We start from the raw sequence: 26,216 nt of genomic DNA on the forward strand, positions 1-26,216 counted from the left end.
GGGGAATCCTTAAAAACGCACTAGTGTGAGGGGGCTCCAGGGGTTGGGATCCTCTGTCACGATGTAGCTTGTTGAGAATAATCATTTCCAGACTCACTCCCAAAGAGTCTAATTGAGGCCTCTGCATTTCTTATAAGTCGTATGTTTTCTTCACAGGTTAGAACAGTCGTAGCAATATTAAAGATTAAGAATTGCACTGCCTCAGCGACCGGACCCACACATATCCCTCCAAACTCTTTCAAGGGGATGTTAGCATTGGGCTTGGAGCTAGAGCATCCTGTCTTACCACTTCATCCATTTGGGCACTTGTTGTCTCCAGAGTGGGAATAAGTCACAAGTGCCTCACAGATCTTAACATGGGGACATATTGTGGGTATGTAGTCCTTTTATTTTTTTTTTTATTTTTTTTAAAGATTTTATTTATTGATTTGACAGACCACAAGTAGGCAGAGAGGCAGGCAGAGAGAGAGAGAGGAGGAAGCAGGCTCCCTGCTGAGCAGAGAGCCCGATGCGGGAATCGATCCCAGCATACTGGGATCATGACCTGAGCTGAAGGCAGAGGCTTTAACCCACTGAGCCACCCAGGCACCCCGGCATGTAGTCCTTTTAATAAATCTTGTGTCTGGCGAAATCAACCAGGGTTGGCCCCTGCCCTGCTCATATGGAAGAGACTCACTCAGTCCCCTTTAGGCCCCCAAATGACATCAAGATGAGAGATTTCAACTTCAGAGATGTTTCCTCAGAAAGGAAAGAGCTATAAAAGCAATTGAGTAAGTCCGAACAGCAGCTACATCTTTTCTCCCCAAGAAACAATCAGTAATCCACTGTTTCTGGCAACTGAGGCTTTAACTTTGGGGAAACAATGAACTCTGAGCCCAAGCCTTCAGGTAAGTCAAAATCCCGAGGTGGTTATGCTTGTCTGGAGACTTGAGAGGCACGAAGTGATGGAGAAAGGTGAACCGAGCAGCTCTCTGGCTCATTTACAACCGGCTCGCCCTCCCTCCCTAATACAGTTAAGGGTTGCCGTCGCCATTTTGCGGGGTGGGCTGCGCAGAATCCTGGCGCTAGGCCGGCCCGCCAGAGCGGGAGAGGACGTGGACGGGTTGGAGGGGGGCAGCGCGCGCTACCAGGGGAAAGCACGCGTGCGCACAGGCGGCAGCGGCGGAGGGGTGGGGCCGGGGTAGGAGTGCGCGTGCTCGGTGGGAGCCCGCGAGGTACCTGGAGGAGGTGGGGGGCGAGGTAAAAAGAAGTGGCGTTGAAGAGCGCTTGCGCGAGAGACGGATCGTCCGGGGGAGGGGGGCTCCCGAGCACGCGCGCGGAGACGGGACTTGGGAAGCTCTCGCGAGATCCTCACGATGCTATATATGTGCGCAGGGAGCCCGCGTCCTTTCCCTGGTGTGATTCCGTCCTGCGCGGCTGTTCTGTGAACAGCAGTCGTTTATCTCCGTCCGCCTTCTCTCCACCTAAGTGCGAGCCACCACCCCATGGAAGATTCGATGGATATGGACATGAGCCCCCTGAGGCCCCAGAACTATCTTTTCGGTAAGTGCTGGGAGGTTGGGGCGAGGCCGACCAGGGCCTGGTGGCTTTGAGGTGGGGGGGCGGGAATCTTCCTGAGGCCTGGGCTGGTAGAGAAAGCTAGGCACACTAGAAGGCATGAGGGAGGAAAGCGAGGTGCCGGGGCCCTGCAGCCTAAGAAATGGGAGGTCAGTAAAGGAGAGCTGGAGCTCGAAGCGGTGGAAGGAGGGGCAGCCTGAAGCCTGGGGCAGGAGCGATCTGAGGCCCGGGGCCTGAGGTAACGTAGAACCGACAGGCTGAGGGTTCGGCTTTATTTGGGGACACGCGGTAGAGCCACAGGCATGATTTTCTCTTGGGCTCTGTGATTTCGTAGGCTTGTGACTCTTGGCTGGTGTCTTTCATGCTGGGCCCGGCCTTGGTGCTGGAGGTTGTAGGAATCCGTGGTGTGGGGCATGGTCTTGTTTTCTGGGGGAAAAGGGTATTTAGAGCCTGGCGTTGTCCTCGGGCCTCAGGAGTGCGGAACTCTAGGGCCGATATTCAGCCCCGGTGCCTCGGCCGGTTGCGGGGGGAGGGGAGGCGCGGCCCGGCGTGGGGAGGCCGCAACTGCTGGGAGCACGTGGTTGCCACGTGGTTGGGGGAAGGAGGGGGTGTGGGCACTACATCCGGGTCTACCTGGTGTCTTGTCACCCCGGAGCCCGGCATCCTGGGGCTTAATTGAAGCTCTTGGGCGGGAAATGTTGGGTAGAGTGGCTGGTGGAGCCAAGATTGTGGGAGTCTTTGTTCAGTGCTTAACGTCTGTGATGGCAGTTCTCATTTATAGAGCGTTTTTTTTTGTTCTCACGTTGGTAGATTGAGTTAGCCCACTTTGCAGATGACGGTGCTGATGCGCAGAGCTGAAGTGACTTAACGAAGGTTGTGCTTGTAGATTTAAACCAAGACCCTTGCCTCTAGAGCTGGTGCTTTATTTATTTATTTTTGGAGGGAGGCTGGTGGAGACCGCCTTCTGTAACGCGTTGAGCAAACAGCTCTTTTGAAAAGATGGGAAACGTGTTTAGGGTCAGTAAGGGCTAGTAATGTTTAGGATAATCTTCCCCTCCCCTCTCCAGAACGCAGTACCCTAGTAGAAAGAGCCCAGCTTTGGTTTTCAGTCGTCATGAAATTGTCGAAGCTCTATCTTTTGTCAGGCTTTGCAGTAAGTGCAAATCCTGCCCCATGTTTGTTCTTTATATATCATGCTGAGATTTGTTGAGATCACATCGAGGCATCTGTATACCAGTAACTGTTAGATGGCAGTTAAATGGAATCATTTTAGTTAAAATGTTATTCTGATGGTCCTTGAAACAAATTGCCTATTGATGGAATGGGAGTAGATAACTCGCACTGTACATTACGGCTTTTATTTCTAGCTGTTTTGAATAGCCAGAGTTTTTGATCAGTTTATACCATATTTTTGTTTTAATCTTTTCTACTGGAACTATCTGTGGTATGTCTATTCTTAAATATAATTTCTGAGCATAATTTAATGTATATCATTTCTGTTAACTTCAGATTGGGATATTGATCCCTGTAGTAAGTTTTGGTTCTTTTTATATTTGTAGTTTTTCTTATAAGTATAAGCTGTTCATGTAGGTGTTCGTGTAACCATTCTCCTTTTTCAGTTTGCCACTTGGGTGGTTAGGTAGGTAATGGATCTTTTTTAAATAGTAGGATTTTATCAATATTGTACATTAGACTTAGTTTCAAGATACAGGTTTCAGTTCCAGATTTACTCGGTCTTCGGGCCTGTTTCTACCTGAAAGTGGTAATAGTAGTGTAGTAGAAAATGAGATGGGATAGTGGGAAAGTGGAATTTATAAAGCCATGTGTGGATGTTATTTGATGTTTACAGACAGTTGTTCAAGAAATCCAGGAAGAGCTACTTCTGCCCTGCCTTTTGGTAGCTAGAACAGTAGAAAACTTGTTCAGTCATCTTCCCTTAAGTTTTCAGTGATAATCTTTGTTGTTGTTTTTTTGCTTAATTTACAGGTTGTGAACTAAAGGCTGACAAGGATTATCACTTTAAGGTGGATAATGATGAAAATGAGCACCAGTTATCTTTAAGAACGGTATTTACATTTTCCAAAATAAACTTTTTTTTTTTTTAAAGATTTTATTTATTTATTTGACAGACAGAGAACACAAGTAGGCAGAGAAGCAGGCAGAGAGAGAGAGAGAGAGAAGCAGGCTCCGCACTGAGCAGAGAGCCCGATGCGGGGCTCGATCCCAGGACCCTGGGATCACGACCGGAGCCGAAGGCAGAGGCTTTAACCACTGAGCCACCCAGGCGCCCCCAAAATAAACTTTTTCTTGCTATCAGCCTATTTCTTTTTGTGTGACTTAACACTTTGATAATATTTGTTTATAACTGAGTATTGTATATACGTGATAGTACACTTGGCATCTTTACCTCTCAGTTGGTAATCATGTGAAGTTCAGTCACACTAATGTTCAGCTTTCCATATTTATGTACTTTGTTTCTTTGGCTGCATTATAAAACCCTTTAGGGCAGTGATGAATCTTTTTTGTACTCTACAGTAAGGCCTGTAGCCTTACTGCCTAACTTGTGATAGGTGGCTAGTAAATGTTAGGTGATCCATACTGTCGGTAACCTACCACTGTGCAATCAAATATATTTCTATGCATTTATTCAAATGTATCAAATATTAGAAATGGATTGGCAAGGCGACATAAAACTTGAATGTTGTACACAATAAAGTTTTTTATCAGTGGTAATAATAGTTTTATAATTGTTTTTTTTTTTTTTTTCTTTGAAGACAAATTTTGGGGGATTATAAAAGCGAACTTAAGCTGAAATACTATTTTGGTTCACAGGTCAGTTTAGGAGCTGGTGCAAAGGATGAATTGCACATTGTTGAAGCAGAGGCAATGAATTACGAAGGCAGTCCAATTAAAGTCACACTGGCAACTTTGAAAATGTCTGTACAGCCAACGGTAAGGGCACTTAAACTTTGGGATTTATGTCAAGGTCTGATTCTATTGCATTAAAATAGATGTCATTTAACTTAGACCAAGGACTTAGAAAGGAGGAATTTCCTTTGGTTCTTACTAGTAGCAGTAGCTGTGTCTTCTTTCACTGTGGGTTTGAATGATCAACTCTTGAACATAGTGGTTTGCTACTTGTTTGTCAGAAGTGGAAAAAGATGTCACTGGTTTGTTCATTTGGCCTGTAATGAGTTTGCCTGTATGAGTTTGCCTGTAATGTCTATTAATGCAAACATTTTTCCAAGTTTGTCGTGAGAAGGTTTTTATACTGAACATTTAACCTTAAAAATTTCTCCTTTTTAGGTTTCCCTTGGGGGCTTTGAAATAACACCACCTGTGGTCTTACGGTTGAAATGTGGTTCAGGGCCTGTGCATATTAGTGGACAGCACTTAGTAGGTATGTTATTATGTATTAGGCTATTCATTCTCAAATGCAGTTGCTTTGTTCCCTGTTTGAACTTTGTTCAGTAGTTCTAATACTCTTGTCTTCATAATCATTCACATGGAAATAACGGGAAAAGCCTCCCCCTCCCCCCCATTTAAAACCTAGGAGAGTATTAGCCTTGGAAAGTCCTTTTTAAAAAATTTCTCTGCCCTTTTTGCTGTTTTTCTAGTAGATCTTTGGTTTTAAATGCTCACTACTGTATGTTACGCCTTTTTTTTTCTGAGTTCTTCCTTGTCGGTTGAGTTTTAATAGTGGATAATAAATTTATTTTAGCTGTAGAGGAAGATGCAGAGTCAGAAGATGAAGAGGAAGAGGATGTGAAACTCCTTAGTATATCTGGAAAGCGTTCTGCCCCTGGAAGTGGTAGCAAGGTTCCTCAGGTAGGTGAAATTACGGCGGATATCTTACTCTGGCCTTTAGTTTGTGATTAAGGCCAGTACTTGTTCATGAGTATATGGGTGTATATATTTATATTATATTTTTTTCCTTTAAGAAAAAAGTAAAACTTGCTGCTGATGAAGATGATGATGAAGATGACGATGATGACGATGATGACGAAGAGTAAGTATAAGTAGTATGCTCTTAGAAGCTTGACAGGTGTCCGGGGATTAGTTTATGGAAATTATTTACTACAGTCGTCCTGTGAAATTAATATAATTAAAGGGTAAAGGCCAGTGGTTGTTATTTCGAGTTAAAATAGCTGAGTTAAAGAATATTACAGGATTAAGAGCCTTTACAATGCTGCAGTGTATTGCAAATTTTAAAAGAATATGCAGTATTTCCCAAACGTATTTGACTAGCTTCTTTTTCTTTCTTCTTTTTTTTTTTTAAGATTTTATTTATTCATTTGACAGACAGAACACAAGTAGGCAGAGGGGCAGGCAGAGAGAGAGGAGGAAGCAGGCTCCCTGCTGAGCAGAGATCCTGATGCTGGGCTCTACCCCAGGACCCTGGGATCATGACCTGAGCTGAAGGCAGAGGCTTAACCCACTGAGCCACCCAGGTGCCCCGACTAGCTTTTTTCTGAGGAAGAGTTAGTGAACCTGTGATTACAGGTCTGCTGGTATGTTTTTTATTGAACGCTATATGATAAATGGTTTGGGTAGAAAGAATCTGAATAATTCCAGCTACATTCATTTGTAAGTTGTTATTTCATGGTTTTTTCCCCCTCACAAAGATTTTGGTTTATGGTTCTTTGGTCCTTACTGGTAAAATAAGATTCTTCTAAAAGAGATTAAGAATGGGTGCTTGGAGGGTGCCTGGGTGTCTTGGTGGGTTAAGCTTCTCCCTTTGGCTTGGGGCTTGATCTCACAGTCTTGGATCCAGCCCCACGTCGGGCTCTCTCCTCAGCAGGGAGCCTGCTTCTCCCTCTCTGCCTGCCTCTTTGCTTACTTGTGATCTCTCTCTGTCAAATAAATGGAAAAAAAAAAAAAAAGAATGGGTGCTTGGGTGGCTCAGTCAGTTGGGTGTCTGCCTTTGGCTCAGGTCATCATTCCAGGGTCTTGGGATTAAGCTCCTCAGTAGGGAATCTGCTTCTGCACCTTGCCCTGCTTGTGGGTATGCATGTGTGTGCACTCACTGGCGCCCTGTCTCTCCCTCTCTCACATTCTCTTGTGAGCTCTTTCCTGTAAATACATTATTTAAAAAGATTAAGAGGATGTTCATGGAGGATTTAAAATTGGGGTGGAAACAATTTAATGATAGGTCTGTTAAACTTGATCAGGCTGAGGTAGAGTTATATGCACCTAAAAAATAAAATGCTGTTTGTAATTGGTCTTTCCTATGTGCAGTAATACCAGTAACTTTTGATAAGTTGAACTTTTAATTATCTGTCAGCTTTTTTCCCGAGTTCCAGGTTGGTCCATATATGTACATACACACACACACACACACACACACACACACACACACACACAATTCAAACAGAATCTAAGGTCAAACATGTACTAGGTAATGATCAAATAGAGTTAGGTTTTCAGTAACTTCAACTAGCCAAGCTGGTAGTTATTAAATAAGCCATTTGAGCATGGCAGTGAAGGCTATAAAGTAGGAAATGACAAAGAGTTGAATGCTTAAAAAAATGTAGGATTACCTGCATATCAGACTTAGAAACAATATAGTTGTTGTTTCACTGTTAACGACTTTGGAGCATAGTTTTTATTAGTCAGAATTAAAATGATACACCCCAGGAGAAGAATGGGAAATGGACTTAAAATAGAAATGAGAAACCTGAATGGTACATGTATTTTGAATTTTACTTAGTCCTTGATCTCACATTACCTTTGTGCAGGTTTACTGTTTATGTCCAATAACCTATTCAGTGAGGAAACAGTCCCTTCTAGGAAGGCTTGGAGTGGGACCCAGTTGTTTTTAGTCTGCTTGGGTTTTGAAAGATTTCCTGTCTTTAAAATAGGTGTTTCTTGATAAAACCACAGTGTAGAAGAGTTTGTGTTCTTCCATGTTCCCTCTAAGTTGTCTTTAAGTTTGGTGGTGAGGGAGGAGTGAAATAAATATATGTAGATGTTAATCAGGGTCCAGATTACTAAGTTTTCATATAAGGGAAGAAAGAGTAGATGGTCAGATAAATGTATAGGTAGGGATACTTAAACTGCTTGTGATAATTGGTTTTATAGAAATTTTTGTCATCTTGTTTCTAGTGTGGGGAAGAACATAACAGGGATTAGGCTTTAAATAAGCCGAAATTGACAGAATCACTGTTTAAATTAAAGGACAGTGTATATGTAGCTTTGCCTGTACTACATGATATTTGGCAGTCATATTAATTTACCGCAGTTCTGGAAAGATGGGTGTTTTCTTGGTGCAAGTAGATGAAATTGCTTGATTTAGAAACTAGTGTGGAAAAGAAAAAACATTTTTGGCTAGTATAAAAGTTAGTTTTTGAGGTAATTAAAATATGAATTATATTTGCTATTAGCTAATACTTACATGAACTTCTCAAATTTTTCCCTACAATTCACCAGTTTAGGATTAGAATGCACAATTCAGTTGTTCTTACATTGCATAGTTGTGCAGTCATCACCACAATTTCAGACCATTTCATTTCTTCAGAAAGAAACCGTACTATAACTTATGTTTATATTCTCCAGCTCTACTCAACCAGTAATGTACTTTGTCTTTTATGGATTTGCCTATATTGGATATTTCTTGCAAATGGAATTTTTACATACAGTATGTGATTGATGTCTTGAGTCTTAAAAGAATCATGCATGTTGTAGTATTACTAGTACTTGTCTTGATATTATTTGAGTTGTAAGAGGTTTTTTGTGTTTTGGGACAAGCACCTTATCAGATACAAATATTTTCTCCCATTCTGTTGGTTGTCTTCCACTCTTGAGTGGTATCCTTTGCACCAAAGTTTTTAATATTCTCATTGCCTTCTTTGTAATTGAAGCATAGTTGACCATACAATGTCACATTAGCTTAAATTTTTCTTAATGACTTGTGAAGTCCATTTTATTTATTTTGCTGCTTGTGCTTTTGGTATTAACTTAAGAAGCAATTGCCAACTCTAGTGAAATCTTTACTATGTTTTATATTTAGATCTTTGATAGATTACTGAGTCCGTTTTTGTGTATGGTGTGAAGTTAGGGGGACCAACTTAAGATTCTGCATGTGGATTTCCAGTTGTCCCAGCACCATTTGTTAGGCTTCTTTTGCCATTGAATTAACAGTGTGATCACTGTTGTTGAAAATACAATTACTATAAATACATGGGTTTATTTCTGGGCTCTCTGGTTTTATTATTGTGTGTGTATCGTTAAGTGTTGGTAAAACACAATTTGATTTCTGTTGCTTCATAGTTTTTGTGGGTTTCCTTGAAAACAGTAGGTGAATCCTCCAACTTTTTTCTTTTTCAAGATTGTTTTGGCTGCTTCAGGTTCTTCAATTTTGATACAAATTTTAGGATCATTTTCTACAGAGAAGTCATTTGGGACTCTGAGGGACTGTGATGAACTGTAGATTATTTTGGAGTTGCCACCTTAGAATATTTCTACTGATGTGTGAACATAAGATATGTTTCTATTTAATTTCTTCAGACTAGGACCTCCAATTTTTTTGCTCATTTATTTGTAAAAGAACACAGTATTTACCATCTTAACCATTTTTTAAGTGTGCAGTTCAGGAGTGCTAACCATATTCATACTATTGTGTAATCTTAAACTCGTATCTACTTAATATTGAAAATAATACTTATTGAGTGAAAACTCCTTTCTACCATTCTCCAGCTGTCTGGAGCCGCCTGGCAACCACCAGTCTGCTTTTGGGTTCTTAGGAGTATAAAGATTACTTTTGATACTCATTAAGTGGGATCATGTAGTATGTCTTTCTGTGACTGTTCTGTTTCAGTTAACTGTGTTTTCAAAGTTTGTCTGTGTTTAGCATGTGACAGATTTCCTTTAAAAGTGAATATTCCAGGGGCGCCTGGGTGGCTCAGTTGTTTAAGTGTCCGACTCTTGATTTCAGGTCAGCCATGATCCTCAGGGTCCTGAGATTAGAGGGCTCCACTCCATGCTTGCTCGCTCTCCCTCAAATCTTACCCAAAAATCTGAATATTGTAATAACTATGAATATTCCATTAATTGTGTATATATCACATTTTCTTAATATATTTGACTGTTAATGGATATTTGGGTTGCTTCACCTCTTGGAAATTGTGAATAATGCTGTAATGAAGATGAACGTACAGAAAGCTCTTCAAGATCCTGCTTCTGATTCTTTTTGTCAGTCCCCAAAAGTCTGAAAGTTATTGTCTTGATTGATAAAACTTGTAGGTTCATCCAATTTCTACATAGTTTTTTGGCTTATGTGAGTGCATTGAGTCAGTATTAATAACTCTCTTCATTTGTAGTGATGATGATGATGATTTTGATGATGAGGAAGCGGAAGAAAAGGCTCCAGTAAAGAAAGTAAGTAGGATACAATGGTATGAGGTCCGAAACAGCTAATAACAGAAATACTGGAAATTTTTTAGTGCTTTTCACTTGTTTTGTAGTTAATGAAAGCTGCCTTGGGAGGAGTTGATGATCTCATATTTACTTTAGTCCTGAGTAGGGTTGTCATCCTAAAAACTTTTCCTAGTAGTGAAGAATGATCTATTTTCTTTATCCATGGGGCCTCCTCCCACTTTATTAGTTCTTTACACCTTTTGTCAGAATGACTGCTTTTGTCTTAGCCTGACTGCCACATACATAGTTTTAAGGAAGTTTTATTTGCACTCGTATCCGTTGTTTAGGAGAGGGCAGTGATTAAGATTAATTTCTAATTACAGTCTGTACGAGATACTCCAGCCAAAAATGCACAGAAATCGAACCAGAATGGAAAAGACTCAAAACCATCAACACCAAGAACAAAAGTAAGTGGCACCATACACATAAATGCAGCTTTCATTGTAGTAGTTAAAAAACTACAGAGTTCTCCTGTGGAAGAAGCTAGTCTGAAATTTGACATTGTTTGGAGAACCCTTGTAATTGGTGTCTTAAAGAGCCAAAGTATGCTTGTTAGTAATTACTGTCCTATATATGACTGCTGGTATTTTAGTGGAGGAGGATGCCAACAGAAAGATTTTTATTGCATTACAAACAGTTGTGTCTTGTAAGGAGATTGTTGAAAGTATTTTATGGCATGGTACAGTTTTTCAGCTCTGGCTGTGTGTTAGGCTCTGACAGCTTAAAAGAACCACAGTACCTGGGCTTGGAGATTATTAGAAGCTGCAGGATGGGCCTCCAGCATATCAAGCTGCATTTACTTGTTTCATTCTTGGGGCCTTTGGGTTTCAGTTTTGAAACCTTTAAGTGGTTTCCTCTAAGTGTAGGACTGATCTGGTGTTGAATTACAAAAGCAAGCTCGAAGTATTCCTATTTCTTTCTTAAGGGATGATACTAAGAATAAAAAAGTTGTTCAGATGTTAATTTGAAATAACAGCGCAACTCTGTACATTTTATAAAGAAGGATGGTATTAAGAGGGATTTTTCTTGAGAAAAACCAGGTAGATAGGGGATGGGTCTTAAAAGCTATACTCTAAGGACCTTTTGAAGTTCATCTTTTTTCTCCCCCCGCCCAGGGTCAAGAATCTTTCAAAAAACAGGAAAAGACTCCCAAGACACCGAAAGGACCTAGTTCTGTAGAAGACATTAAAGCAAAAATGCAAGCAAGTATAGAAAAAGTGAGTAAAAGGATCTTTATTTAAGAACTAGATAGGTTTATTCTTCCCTATGTTAAGGTAATATTGTTGGAAGGCTTGGAACTAGATTGCTCCTTATTTTTTATTTTTCTTGCTACACCTACCTGCCCCTTTTGTGTTTTTTGTTGTTTTGTTTTCAGAAATGGATTACTTGTTTTTTCACATTTGTTTTTAATCTCATGATTTTTTTGGTATGTACTTGAATTTACTTTTATTTTATAAAAGAAATACAACTATGTTGGTTTTAAGGTTCATTCTGATCTTAAATGTGTGCTATGGTGAGTGCTGTGAATTGTGTAAGACTGATGATTCACAGACCTATACGCATGAAACAAATAATACATTATATATTAATTTTAAAAGTTGAGTAGATTCCTTTGCTTGTTTTTTTGGTTGTAAGATGCTACAGAACCAGCAGAGGGCGTTTGGGTTTTATAAAATTATAAGCCACTGGAAAAGTGGAGACAGTGTTGCTTCGTGGTGTAGCTAAAAAAATACTCATGACTGACTCCAGTCAAACATTTTCCAACAAATTGGAAAATGTCTTTTTCTATTTGCTTTTTATACTGAGATATTACTGGTCAATATATGTGATAATATCTTGAGTCTTCAATAACGCTTAAATTTAAAAGCCTTGTCTTAGTGGAAATGTGAGAAGAAGTTAGCTCTCATCCTGTTGCTTGATTGGGGAGCTCAACTAAACCTTAGTGAACTTGGACTTGTAGAATATGGAATAAATAGTTTAAAAATGTTTTGAAACATTTGAGAAAGGCTATAATTCTGAATTATTACGATATAAGACCCCAATTAGTGAGAGTAAAGGCAGGATGGTGATGAAAAGTTGCTGACTCTCCATTCCCCATGTTTTTCCTGTGCTTTCTAAGTTTTACCTGGCTTTGCTAGATGTCCTTGTGCAGTGAAGAGTCAGTTGGAAAAATAATGTTTAGAACGAGGATGTGTTCATTTGTGCTTTGGTGCTATGGTATACCTTTCTAGGTTCTGATAGCACGGCTTTATTTTTATCCCTTGCATACAGTGCTAAAATGACATCTTTTAGATCCCCCCCCCCCATTTTAATATGGTCCTATCTCCTTGATTTAATTACAGGCGAATTGAACAGTCCTGGGCACTACTGGTAAATTAAGCCCAAAGCTGGGGAGAGAGGAAAAGGAGAGACAAATATAGTCCATACTGACTGTCATCAACAATCCAGACTGAAGTTTCAAATTCCCTTTCCTGATTTGCCACCTACCCACACCCCCTTCCAGGCTGGAAGCAATCTCATTCTTGATCTCCTAAAGCACTTTTCTTTTGACTGCTGTGATTTCAGTGATCCCTTACACTTGGCTTTCTATGATTTGTGCAATTGCCTCACTTATTGACAATGTTTCAGTCACTTCTGTATCTCCCTAGCTGCTCAATAAATACTTTAATGAATCAAATAAGAATGTATGTGACAATAATTTAAAAATTGCAAATTACAGTAAGGTTTATTTTCTAGGTTATAGAGGTAGTTTAACTATCTTACACCGTATGTCTGATCCCTAAACTGTTCGTGCCATGATTCCTTTGACATTTTGAAACCTTGATCTTTTAAAATGTGTAGAAAATTGAGGTTAAAGGAAAATTAAAATTTAGTTATAAAAAGAGGAAACAAAAAGGATATACTTAGTGTAAATAAGATCATTCAGAAGTAGTGATGAATATGAACATCTCAGGGTATTTTGTAGTAATTGCTGTTTAAAAATACTTGGTGATGAAATATTTCGAAAATAATTTGGTGCTAGTAGTATTACGATTTCTTCCCCGTATCCATAATTGATGGAGGTTCCAAGTTACAGTTAGTGAAATGTGGGGCTAATTTTCCCTCCCATTTGACTTCATAAAAGTCCTGAACTGACTCCCAGGTTAGCATTGTGCTGAACCTAGGTTTTTAGTAAGTATTACAACAATTTCGATTTCTTTGTATGTGGTACTCAAAAAAGGGTATACATTTGTATTTGGTTCTGGGTGGTATATATAATACAGTAGGCAGGCAGTCGACATTTGAGGGTCTGAAGAATCTCAAGTGTAGCTTATATTTTGTATTTTTAGACAAAATATATTGTCTAAAATTGGAGAGAATTCAAGACTGATAAACGTAGCAGTATGGGAATACTATGAAAGACCTAAGGTTTTTTTTTCCCCCTTTTAACTTTAAATTCAATTGATTAACAACAGTGTGTTAGTTTCAAAGGTAGAGTTCAGTGATTCATCAGTTTTAAACCCAGCATTCATTACATCATGAGCCCACCTTAATGGAAGACCTAGCTCTTAAGTCTCGTTGCCCAGTAGGTGTTTCTGGGCCTAAAAACAGTATTAAAATGAAAGAGTTGAATTGATACGAAATGAACCAGTGATGTGTGTAAATAGCATGAAAATCTGTGAGGAATTTCATAATACCTCAAAAACAGTGTTTCCATACTTAACCTTAATAATGCTTTTGTCTCCTAGGGTGGTTCTCTTCCCAAAGTGGAAGCCAAGTTCATCAATTATGTGAAGAATTGCTTCCGGATGACTGACCAAGAGGTAACTGAATTTTCAGGACATAAGACCAAATCTAAGTATTTTACTGTGCCTTATTTATGATGCTTTTAGTTTAAGTATTGGCTTCTTTTAAAAGGTTCCTAACCACAGACAATACTTCAGATTAAATACATGGAAACTTTTAAGGACTTAGTTGGTAGAGATTGAGAAGATAACTCTTCAGTACATTTTTCTCAGCTTCTGATAATAGTGGGTAAATTATCTTTTTGGTTCCTGAACTCAATTTTAATTTTGGTGCTTTGTTGGTTAAGGAAGTAGTATTCTGTGGTTTCCTTGCTCCTCCATTTGAGTACTTGAGCTAGTCTGGACTTCGGCTTTCTTGTGAGTTGGCAGAGAAGACCATTTTCTGCATAGGTCTTAGGGGAAGCACATTTTGCTGAAATCAACCTAAAGTGTAAAATCTGGAAACAAGAAGCCAAATTGTAGTTAATATTCAATATCTTAGTTTGAGTCATCTGTTAAGTTTTGTATCATGTGTTATTTTGTCAATAGAAAAAAATGCATTTATTTTTATTGTCTTATTTATGGTTGCTGACTCAGATTATAAAGGAAAATGTAAAAACAGGTAAGGTTCCTAGGCGTCTTATATATACAGAACACTGTTAAACGGCTTTTGTCAAGAATTCCCCAAGCCTTAACTTTTCTCAGTAAACGAGGAAATTTTTTCAGTTGGAGTTTATTTTCTGCCAGTTATTTAAGTACTTAGATGACTTAAATGGCAGTACTGTTTATGTCCAGTTTGAAACCCATTCAGTATTTCAACACTACTATTTGTGAGGTCAGCCTTAATTGACATGGCTGTGAAATGATGAAATTCAGTTTTGCACTCTTTTGGTGGCTGTTCTGTTTGTGTATATTTGAACCCCAAAGTGCAAGTATGAATTTTCTGAATAGTGGACATCTGTTACACAAAAATCATGTGAAACTGCAGTATGCAGCTATTAGTTCAATATTGTGTAGTGGAAAGTAAGATGTAAACCAGCATTTACTAACAGGGAAGCACAAAACAAATGATTTCTCCCACTAGTACCAAAGGAAGTGGTGAAATAAAACTTGGAATTAAGAACAATTCAGGGGAAGAAAAAATAACCGAAGTTGTAAAGGACTTCCACCCAGTATATCAGTCATGGCAGCTGAAATGACTGAATTCTTGCTTTCAGAAGTACTTTCTGAGTCTAAAACGGAAAGCCTATTCTCAAGTGCAAGGGTGAAATTTCTATAATATTCAAAAGTAGTTCTGTTTACTATTACAGAGATTTATCAAAACTATAAATATGCCTCATGTTTTTACAGCATACTTACAGATACAGGTCACAATGTATAAACATTTTTTTCCATTGCTTGTGCAGTTTTTCTAGTGAAAGAGCGTTGCTTCTGAGGATTTGGCTAGTAAAATCCCTTCCAGATGGGACTTGAGAAATACTAGCAAATCTTTGCAAACGCTCTTGAATTAAGAGTTAATGAAAACAATTGTACTGCTTTTTGTGAAGAAACAACAGATGAAATTTTGGTGAATGTCTTTGTAAAGATAAAATGTTTACTCAAAGCAGTGATGATACTACAAAAGGTGTTTCGCTGTCCTCATACTCTGCATAGTACTGCCCCAGTGGCGTCTCCGGTTTCTTTTGACTAGAGTGCCATGAGATTGTTCTTCAGCATTTACATTGAACTGAGGGAGGATTTTTGTGAGATTTACTCCTGTTTGTTACTCCGTTCCTTTGTGTTTGAAATCCCGTGGCTGTTGAATAATGGTATTTTTCAGAGTCCTCTATTTGAAGCCTTGGAAATCATACTTCTGAAGAAAAGATTCTAAATGTTCTTAGTGACATTTTTAAATGGTTAACTGAATAAAGCCTACGTTTAGCAGTAGGATTATGTAAATGTACAGAAGTTCAAAAAACTTACTGTAATGTACTCCTGTTGTATTAAAAGGAACTTGTTGAAGGCTATAGAGTTGACAAACATCAAGACTATTAGTTTTAATCATAGTTTTAAAGGTTTTTTTTCTTACGTACCTCCCATCCATCGCAGGGTTTGTACCAGAACCCCAAGATAAAGAGTTACATGTCCCACCAACTGAGCAGCCGGGCATCTCAAGATGCCTTTAAAAAAACGTTATCTATAAATAGGAATAGAAATGCCAACTTGAAGTGGATAATTAATAACTATACTTAGCCAAGACTGTCATTTGAATAAAGATTCTTTTATGTGGATGTTAATACTAGCATGAGAATTAAGTACGAATTTCATCATGTGTTAAAGGAGGACATAGAAATGGACAGAGAAGCTCTTTTGTCAGTAGACAACATCAAATCATTAGATTTTAAGAATGGAAAACAGATTATGTCTTGGAAGATTGGTGTTAAGTGATTTAACAAACCAGATAAGAACAAGTGTGAGTAGTTAATCTGGTGCGTTTCAAGTAAATGTAATTTTTTTTAGTATGTGTCCCATAGACTTAGAAGTAAATGTGTTTAACTGTGTGTTCTGTATTTCTACATGTTAAATCTGGCAGCCCTAACGCAGATTACATTGGCCAAACTGGCTTCCCTACTCTTGCATTTCATTTATCTAAGCTATTAGATACATACTAGTACCATTGACTCTGCTTACAAAGATTCACGTGATTTTAGTCTGATTTGAAGTATTTGAAATAAATTATGTCTGAGTATATATTTGGTTGAAATTAGTTCTTAATTATGTAATGAACCTTTTTGGTGGTAAGATGAAAAATAGCTATGTTGAACTGTACAAAGAGACGTGGTTTAATTTATTGGTGTCTATGAAGTGTTGTGGTTCTTTAACCGCATTTCTTTTTTTTCCAGGCTATTCAAGATCTCTGGCAGTGGAGGAAGTCTCTTTAAGAAAATAGTTTAAACAGTTTGTTAAAATTTTCCGTCTTATTTCATTTCTGTAACAGTTGATATCTGGCTGTCCTTTTTATAATGCAGAGTGAGAACTTTCCCTACCGTGTCTGATAAATGTTGTTCAGGTTCCATTGCCAAGAATGTGTTGTCCAAAATGCCTGTTTAGTTTTTAAAGATGGAACTCCACCCTTTGCTTGGTTTTAAGTATGTATGGAATGTTATGATAGGACATAGTAGTAGTGGTGGTCAGACAAATGGAAATGGTGGGGAGACAAAAATATACATGTGAAATAAACTCAGTATTTTAATAAAGTAGCACTGTTTCTCTTTCTGTTATTTACCCTTCTTATACTTTGTCAAAGAAATAAGTGTACATAGTTAAAAAAGTGTCAAATACTATCCTAAAATCCCTTCCCTACCCCTCCAAATAGATCTGCTTCTTGGAGTTAACCCATCTATTTTTCATCTTGAGCATTTCATGTTTAAAACTTCCCACTTCTTAATAACATGATAATTATGACCATGCAGGCGTGTTTCCAAGTGTTCAGACCACCTATCCACTTTAGCCCAGTTTTTACTGGTAAAATCTGGCAAGTTGAACATGTTGCAGCAGCTTTTCTCAACGTGGGTTCTTCATCTAAAGGGGGACGAATTCTGTTGACTTTTTTCAATTTCTAAAGGACGAATTCTGTTGACTTTTCTTTGTTTGCCCAAAAACGCACATAATTTACACGTTTTTAAATCTGTAGGAGAAAGATTAATTTATTGCATGTGGTGGTTACATGAGGACATTTAGGGGCTAATTCTTGGCATCTTTTATCTGTTTTACCCTGTGCCAATTGTGTGATGGTTCTGTCAGATTACTCTTCTTCCTCTTGTTTTGCTGTAGTGTCTCCCAGTAGTTGGCTAATACCTGGAGGAAGTATTTTTTGACTACTTTTCATCTGAAAAGTCCATTTTTGACACAATTCACTGCTGTTAAATCTTATCAGAATTTTAATTGTGCCCTTTCTGGCTTACTCTGTTGCCATGTTCATGTTTGTCTAGGACCAATTTTCCTGAGAGCTGATTAGGAGTGCCCTATTGCTTGGTTTCCTGAAATTTTATAATTTGTCTTGTTCTGGGCCCTGGGTAGACTGGGTCTGTGCTCTAGGGAGTCTCTAGTTTGGGGCCATGTTCTTCGGGGAGATTTTGCTCTCCTGTTTAAAGTCTGTTCTTGGGCCTTTGGTTTGATGCTCTTGGAAGTTTTTCATCATTGCTTTTTGTTTTCACTTAAGGATAAAGGAAGTCATTTTATGTCTTCAAATTTGTGTTGGTTTTATTAACTAACTTCCAAATGCTTTTTGGTGTTCGGGGGACATACTATTTGAAGTTTGAAGAAACCCTTTTCACCCATGCATTGTTTACTCAAGTTTTTTGGTTTGTTTTTACCCTCTGTCTTTTATATTGATTAGGAGAGACTTGCTGTCTTTGAGGCTGTAGTTCCAAATACTTTGATGGGAATGAGCGGGTGTCAGCCTTTTAATCTTTGTAATGGTTTTGGTAGAGCATCCTTATTTTTTCATTTTACTTGTTAAAGTAGGCTCCATGTCCACCATGGGGCTTGAACTCACGGCCCTGGGATCAAGAGTCAGATGCCCTATGGGCTGAGCCAGCCATCAGGCGCTCTGAGTAACTTTACTATGGAGGGTAGAGAGGGTTGGTGCAGTACTGTCTTTCTAATCCCACTTTCCAGGCTTCAGGTGTCTCTTCTAGTCATTTACTTTAGATTTTGGTTTTCTTCATTGATTATTTCATTTCCTTTTCAAGGTGTCTGTCCTTGTAGTTTCTCTTTTTATATCTTTAATGGAGATTCAGTTGGAAATGGCAAATGTTCATTGTTCTTAATTTGACTTAAAAGTACCTCTTATTTTAAAGGATGTTTTATGCTTAACATTCATACTTTAAATTGATAGACTACCAAAACGCTTAGCCTGCACGTGAATTTGAAAAAGTTAACTGGTCTTAAATAGTGCCACAGAGTGCTACCAAGAACTAAATACATTAAAGTTGAGTCATTCCTTTCCCAGATAGTGTTTTGCATGACAGTACGTGATGATGTAGGACTATATTATGAATTAGTTACTTAAAATGTTCAGAAGTAGAAGTATACTTGGAATATAATGTCTTAACCAAAATAGAGGTCTGAACTGTTTTGAGTTGCGTTGTCTAGAAGTTAACCCTTGGGTTTAGCTGATGGGTACCTAATGTACCAGGAAGACCAAAAGGACTTCTCCCCACTCTGAGAGAAAGTTGTTGGCCTTACTGGTGGTGGTTTTTTGCACATTAAATAAAGCCTATCAGATCCATCTTTGTAAAAGATTCTAGATAGGGCAGGTTTTCTTGTGCCTCCGAAGTCACTTAATAGTGCTTGGTACTGGACTTCAGCCAACAAAATATGTTAATCTGAAAATTGAGCTCTTAGGCTTATGACTGAAAATTCTCCCTTTAAAAAACACTTGTGCAATTCAAACTGTTAAGTGAGATTGGCCATATTTATATCAATATTGGTTTAATTACTAAAAAATAAATACAATTAAGGTACTTATGGAAAGCTAAAGATTTTTAATCAAAGCATTTTTAGTTTTCTAAGACTAATTAGGAAAAAAATAATTCTTTCCCTTTGTCCCTAGTGCTTTTTTTTTTTTTTTTTTCCTTTCCTCCAAATTTATGGGACACCTGGGTGGCTTAGTTGGTTTAAGTGTTTGCCATCGGCTCAGGTTCATGATCCCAAGGTCCTGGGATCAAGTCCTACATATGCTCTGTCTCTCTGACAAAATATTTAAATTTTTTTTCTTTTTGTTAGAGTGAGTGCACAAGAAGGGGACACTGCAGGCAGAGGAAGAAGTAGGCTCCCAGCTGAGCAAGGAGCCCAATGTGGGACTTGATCCCAGGACTTTGGGATCATGACCCAAGCCAGTGGCAGACACGTCACTGACTAAGCTACCACAGTGTGCCCCTAATACTAATTTTCTTTTTAAAGATTTATTTTAGAGAGAAGGGGAGAGGGGGTGGTGGGAAGGGGCAGAGGGAAAGAATCTACAATCCCCACTGAGCAGGGAGTTTGAAAAAAGGGGCTTGGTCTTAAGATCTTCAGATCACATGACCTGAACTGAAATCAAGAAGCAGCCACTAACTAAGCCACTCAGGCACCCCAAATCTTTAATTTAAAGTAGTAGAGGACCCTGTAAGAGAAACCTGGTTTATTTTCCTTAATTTGGGGAATTTATAGTAGGTATACCAGGTTGTTTTTAACTTTTTAAACATATTTGCTTCAGGAGTACAGGTCTGTGAATCATCAGTCTTACACAATTCACAGCATTTCTTGATGGAATAACTATTATTTCCCTTTCTTAAGCCAGTCTCCAAGATACGAACATTTAATGGCTTAGTTCTTCAGCAGTACCATTCACAATTTGCAGGCATTTTTTAAAAAAATCCCCACTTGTATTGCCTTTGTACCTGACTTTTAAAAAACAAGTATTTGAATGTTCTTTACTAATTTTCAGAATGATGGATTGATGTTCTTTCATCAGAGCAACCTCTGAAAGTAGTTTTAGTTAAGTATCCTGGATTCAGATTTTTTTATATATTGCTATTTTGCTCTTAGATCTTTTTTGGCTTTTGGGAATCCCCTTTGAGCTTTGAGCTACCATCACAGACTCTAGTAGTCTGATCGTGTCTTGCTTTCTAGTGAGAACATTTTCCAAGTTCATCTTCATTTTCTTTCTCAGACCTGGAATGATCCATTTCTTATAAAGAATGGCAGGGGCGCCTGTGTGGCTCAATCGGTTAAGTGTCTGACTTTCAGCTTGGGTCATGATCTCAGGGTTCTGGGATGGAGACTTGCATGGGGCTCCCCACTCAGCGGGGAGTCTGCTTCTCCCTTTCCTGCCCCTCCCCCTGCTCATACTTGCTCACTCTCAAAATCTTGTAAAATAAAAAAGAATGGCAGTTAGGAACAGTCTGGGTGGGTGGTGATCATTAGCTTCACTTTATGGATGATCATGTCAGACCCTTTGCAAAAGTAATGGAGTTGTCAGAGCATTTAGAGGGCAGTGACATAACTTGGGTAACTGAGAGAAGCTTCTCTTCACTTGATACCTTGGTCATGTAAGGTTGTGTTACCTTCAGTTTCAACCACAGAACAAAATAATGCCATTTGGGGAGAACAGATCAGACTGTCTAAATGGACTTATGCAAATAATAATAGTATGAGGTTTATAGTGTCACAAAGCTGTAGAAGCTTCTAGGTGGTCTTGACAACCAGTAGCTTAAATGAGGGAGATAAACAGTCTAGGGTGTGGGGCTTTCCTTGGAAATGGTCCAAGAAAAGTTGAGGGTCACCACACATGGAGCTGCTGAATAAAAGGTAGTGGTCTGGGCTCTGGAAATAAAAGGTTACAGTTTGTTTTTGTTTTAAGTTTTTTTTTAACTCCAGTATAGTTAACAATAAAGGGTTAATGTTATTTCAGAAAGTCTAAGGCTACCTTCCAGCCAGTTCTTGCCAGAGCCAGTTGCTCCCTGACTCATGCATTTGGCAGTAGAGGTCCTGTTTAATGCTGTGAAAGTTCTGAGAGCTGGTTCTGAGAAAATATCAGAGCCTCGTGTGTGCTAAGGGTCTGTCTACTATTGAAGGCTTGAGGCTCTGTTCTGTGTTCTTAGGCTGGAGGTTCTCCTATTTTTCTGTATCCAAAATACTTGTATTCTGTAAAACTACCTGAATTTTGTGAGTCTAAGTTGGAGAAAAGTGGAAAATAAATATCAGGTTGCTGTGGTGTATATTACTTTCACACTTTAAAAAGATAGAAATCTAAAACATTTAACTACATACTCTGTCCCAAAGTTCTAGGTGTTCAGTCAGAAAGCAAAAAAAAGTTAACTGCCCTGTGGAGTATACATCCCATTGCACTAGCAGTCAATATACATTCTCAGCTCTCTTTAAGATTTTCAATTCCGCATAAGAAAAGGGGGTTAACAGATGAGAATCTACTCAGAAAATTGTAAGTTACTAGCTGACAACTGGGAATTGGATGTAGCACACAGCCATCCATCCCAAGCTACAGTTGCCTAGACTGGTGGTCATAGCCTTGGCCTCCCAACTGCCACAGTTGGACCCTTCCAATTCATTCTTCACTTTAGCACCTGTGATAAGCTTTTGAAAACAAATTCATTTTGACCATGAGCTTCAAAGCCTTTGACACTGATTGCCAAAAAATTAGTATATCCACGCTGTTGAGTACTACTTGGTAATAAACTGATAAAAGCAACAAAGGGTGACTCAAAAACATACTGAACAAAAGAAGCTGGCCACAAAATAGCACATAATACAGGGCTCAATTTATGTTGTAGTAGCATCTAGTGCCAACAAATGTTAATTTGGGACCAGCAATGGGGAGGATGCCTTAGGTGTTTATACATAGATCTGTGTTAAACTCTGAGCACACTTGAAACAGATGGACTTAAAAATTGTACATAAAATAGTGCCTTTAAAAAGATACTGGATACCTGTTGGCCTCTGAGAACCTATGAGGTAGGATCAAGCATTTGCTTATTTTTACCCTGAACTTCTCCCATTCACCCCTGGCTAATCATGCCTGTTACCTAGGTTTTTTCTACTTGTAGGCACTTGATGTCTTTTGCTTGGAATATTCCTTTGCATGGCTAGCTCTCCTCACCTCTGCAGCTTAGCCCAAGTATTACTAAGAGGCTTTCTCTGTCCCATTGGTTTTCTTCAAAGCACCGATAAGCTAGAATTTCTCCTGACTTCCGTTACTTCTCATTTTCCGTAAAAGTGAAGTGGCTTTTTTAGAAGAGGAAGTCTGTCTTCACCCATGGCCTGACAGTAGGGTCAATAAATCATGATTGGATGAATTGATGAGAAGTGACTACCAAATCAGTGCTACATACTAAGTTAATACGAATGTGTCAAGTTAATATAGGAAAACTTCATATGAAAATCATGTATATAGTAAGTAGATATGTGAAAACTAGATTAGAGATGTAAGTGGTAAAAAATGTGTTAAATGACGAGCTGGAGTCAAAAGACATCCTGGTTGGACGCCTCTTCAACTGTAAGTTGAGAATGATACTGCCTCCCTACTTCGTGAAGTCATGAAGAAAGTGAAAATCTGAGAAACCTAATTATAATTATTAATAATGGCTAAAACCTTTGGAGCTTTTCTTATGTGCCAGACTCTGAATGACCTCATTCAGTAACTGAAAACAACTCTGGAATTGTTACTGTTCTTAGCCATGGTTTGTAGATGAGGAAGCAGAGTCTCAGACTGTTACTTGTTGGAATTTATAAGTAAATGTTGGAGGCAATATTCAAATCGAGGATTTCTGACTCTTGAGTTCATGCTCTTACTCAGAACTGTTCTCTTGACTGGACTTTTTTGGTCAGTCTTTATTTGGGTGATAGAAGAGTAATAGAAAGTAATAATGGTACGATAAGCAAGACCAATCCTGGCAATAAGAATGTCTGTTCAGCTCAGCCCTCCACAGGAGCCTTCCCTGTCACCCAGCACTTAGTTTTCAAAAGGTTTTCTGCTCTTGTGTCTAATGCTGAAACAGAGACAACCTGTTTCAGAGCCTCAGGCGTGAATGGGAACTTAACAAGAGCTTTCAGAGAGGGCTGGTACACGGAACAGTCATTTCCTGTTTGACAGCAGCTACCCCAGTTTATGCTCTAGTACAGTGGGGTTATCAACCACTGCCAGCGACACCAGGTTTTTAACCGAATAGTATGGATTCCTGAATTTTGCTTTTTGAGTTTGTTTCCCACTATGACCTCTCCCTTAGCGTCAGGGCCAAAGGACAGCCTGACTGTCAGCAGTTCTAGAGAGGAAGCAGTTGCATATGACGACACCTACATTTTGAAGTTGGGAGTGTTGCCCCTGAAGCGGGGAGAGGCGGGGAGAAGAGATATCCTTATTGGAGTCGTGGTTAAAGGAACTAGATGCAAACGGAAACAAGTCTCAGCCAGGTGGCCCATGGAGGACCTGGAGTGGTCGCTGACCAGAGTCCTGCTGGTAGCTCCCTGTTAGCCTTCCCGGGCAGGGGTTGCAGCGACGCCTCGGGGCCGCTAGGTGGCAGCCGCGCGTTTCCAAAGCTGGCTCGCCTACCAGAGCCCAGCTGGGAGCCCTGAGAACAGACCCGAGAGCTCCGGAGGGGGGTGAGGGGGAGAGAAGTCCTGGAGACCCCCTCCCCCGCAGCGGCAAGGACGGAGAGATCAGACGGGGTCTCAGAGTGCTAGCCGTCCGAGAGGGCATCTGGGACACGCCACGGTCCTGCGCGGACTCACCGAGCGGACGAAAGCGAACCCCCTTAAACGGAGCCGCCCCGGGGGCTGGGCCTGACCCGCCCCCTCCCGGCTCCCCACTCAAGCGCTAGTGGGTGTGAGTGAGTGCTAGTAGCGAATGTGGGTGAGTGAGGACGCTCCTCACCTAACTGCTTTCTTGGGGACCGCCGCCTTCCCAATACGCGCAGTATTTGCGCCGCCGCGGCGCGGGTCATTGCGCCTGGGCGCAGAGCTCCGACGGCTTCCAGCGCTCACCAGCTCCAGCCTCGCGGGCTCTGCCCTTTCGGAGCTGCCGGTCCCGTCTCCGAGAGTCAGAGCACCTCCCTCCAACCCGGAGCCGCCAGGAGGAGGAGGAGGCGGTGGAGAGGCCGCGGCAGGCAGGCAAGCAGGCTGGGCCGCCTTTGATGTGGGCGCGGCGCACCCAGCCGAGCTGAGCGCCCGTCCGGCCGCGCCCCGAGGGGGGAGCCCCCGGGCCCCGCATCCTCATTGTGCCGACTCGGGCCCGGGCCCGCCCCCGGCCCCCCGCCCCCTCGCCGCCCGCGCGTAGAAAACGCCCCGGCCGCCGCCAGTGGTGGGAGGCGGCGATGCGCACGGCCGGAGAGACGCGGAGGAGGAGACATGAGCCGGCGGGCGCCCAGACGGTGCGGCCGTGACGCGTTCCTGCTGCAGCCGCGCGCCCCGGCCCTGGAGCGCTGACCTCTGGCCCCGCACAGCCCCGCGCCCCGGCCGGAGATCGCGTCCCAGCTTCCAGCCCCACCGCGCATGCTGCCCCCGGAGTGAACCGAGCAGCCAGCCTCCCGTGGATGCCCGGACGGACGGCCGGCCAGCAGTGAGCAAGCTTCCCCGCACCAGTCGGGCGCCTCCTGCACAGCGGCGGCCACCCCGTAGCCCCCGCGCCAGCCCGGAGGGCGCAGCGCTCGGGAGGAGCCGCGCGGGGCGCTGATGCCGCAGGGCGCGCCGCGGAGCGCCCCGGAGCAGCAGAGTCTGCAGCAGCAGCAGCCGGCGAGGAGAGAGCAGCAGCAGCGGCGGCGGCGGCGGCGGCGGCGGCGGAGGCGCCCGGTCCCGGCCGCGCGAAGCGGACATGTGCAGGCTGGGCTAGGAGCCGCCGCCTCCCCCCCGCCCAGCGATGTATTCAGCGCCCTCCGCCTGCACTTGCCTGTAAGCGCCCGCGCGCGGGGCTGCCTACCCTGCCTGGCCGTCTGTCCGTGTGCCTGTGACTCTGTCGCCCGCCCGGCCGTTCGTCTGACTTTCCGACTGCGTATCCGTCTGTCTGTCCGCGCGCCCCCCTCCCTCAAGTCCCACTGACCACCTCTCCATCTCTCTCCCGCAGGTGTTTACACTTCCTACTGCTGTGCTTCCAGGTACAGGTACGTAGGATCCTGACTCTGACCTCCCCCTGCCCCTACCTCGCGGTACAGGCCGAACCCCCTCCCCTGGGCCGCGCCCCCTCCTTGTGCCCCACCCCTACTGGGCGCCAAGCCCAGTGCACCTGTTCCCAGGGCGCCAAAGGGCGGCTCCGCGCGCGCCCAGTGCCGGCGGGGGACCAGCCAAGGGCAAGGGGCTCTGCTGCAGGGCTCAGACTGGCGCGGCCCCAGTTAGCCTCGGCTGGGAGGAGATCCCCGGAGCCAGCGGACTCAGCCGCTGCAGTGTGCCCCGCTCCAAACCCCCTGCCCACAACCGGGGAGGAGTTGGGACCTGGGGATTTTTTCTGCCAACCGTCCCTTAATATCTCCGCTCGCTCTTCCAAACAAAAAGGCTCCTTTGAGCCGAATGGATTTTGAGTCCAGGGAGAAAGCTTCAGTTGTAAATTACTCTGTGGTTTCAAAGGCGTTTGCAGGGAGGAGAGAGTGAGAGAGGGAGGGAGGGAGAGAGACAGGTCTAGGAGAGATTCGGTGCAAGGTAGCAGAGACGGGCGCTCAGGCTGCGAGGCCATTGCCCTTGAAGCTGCTCCGGAATGGGCCACGCTCCGCACACCCTCACCCAAGGTGGTGCAGCCCTGGGCTGGTTCCTCGCTTTGCTCCCCGCTCGCTCGCTCTCTGTGAATCAGAAGAGGGCTTGGCGCTCAGCCTGGAAAGCACTTGCTAAAATCTGATCTGTTACTTCAGCAGCTTTCAGACTCGGGAAGGTCTTGGCACGCAGACAGTTGGAACGCTCTGGCTTCCAAAGCCGTGGAAATGAAGGAAAGGGGGGGGGGCAGAGAAAGAGAAGAGGGAA

The 26,216-nt window shown here is 41.8% G+C and overlaps 2 protein-coding genes across 5 annotated transcripts in view; both read left to right on the forward strand.

Annotated features, from left to right (window-relative positions):
- Nucleotides 1–1,355: 1,355 nt before the first annotated feature.
- NPM1 (nucleophosmin 1) lies at nt 1,356–16,975 on the forward strand. Of its 2 annotated transcripts, XM_032851797.1 has the most exons (11): nt 1,357–1,542; nt 3,544–3,623; nt 4,390–4,509; nt 4,864–4,957; nt 5,279–5,385; nt 5,499–5,566; nt 9,876–9,933; nt 10,296–10,379; nt 11,088–11,189; nt 13,701–13,775; nt 16,619–16,975. In XM_032851797.1, the coding sequence occupies exons 1-11, from the start codon at nt 1,485–1,487 to the stop codon at nt 16,655–16,657; spliced, it is 885 nt and encodes a 294-aa protein (XP_032707688.1). In that variant the 5' UTR covers nt 1,357–1,484; the 3' UTR covers nt 16,658–16,975. The 2 variants fall into 2 exon arrangements, with proteins under 2 accessions (XP_032707689.1, XP_032707688.1); XM_032851798.1 differs by lacking the exons at nt 13,701–13,775; nt 16,619–16,975 and adding an exon at nt 12,315–12,374 and having other exon boundaries at nt 1,356–1,542.
- A 7,610-nt stretch (nt 16,976–24,585) lies between these two features.
- The window catches only part of FGF18 (fibroblast growth factor 18), a 33,579-nt gene continuing 31,948 nt past the window's right edge, over nt 24,586–26,216 (forward strand). For 2 of the 3 annotated variants that reach the window (XM_032851801.1, XM_032851799.1), the window contains exons 1-2: nt 24,586–25,160; nt 25,333–25,369. In XM_032851801.1, the coding sequence (XP_032707692.1) occupies nt 25,129–25,160; nt 25,333–25,369 (69 nt within the window). In that variant the 5' untranslated portion in view covers nt 24,586–25,128. The remainder of the gene's footprint in view (nt 25,161–25,332; nt 25,370–26,216) is intronic. The other variant, XM_032851800.1, reaches the window with a different exon arrangement.

Source organism: Lontra canadensis, unplaced genomic scaffold, assembly GCF_010015895.1.
Source record: "Lontra canadensis isolate GAN:19392208 unplaced genomic scaffold, GSC_riverotter_1.0 scaffold5, whole genome shotgun sequence".
NCBI classification, from domain to species: Eukaryota; Metazoa; Chordata; class Mammalia; order Carnivora; family Mustelidae; genus Lontra; species Lontra canadensis.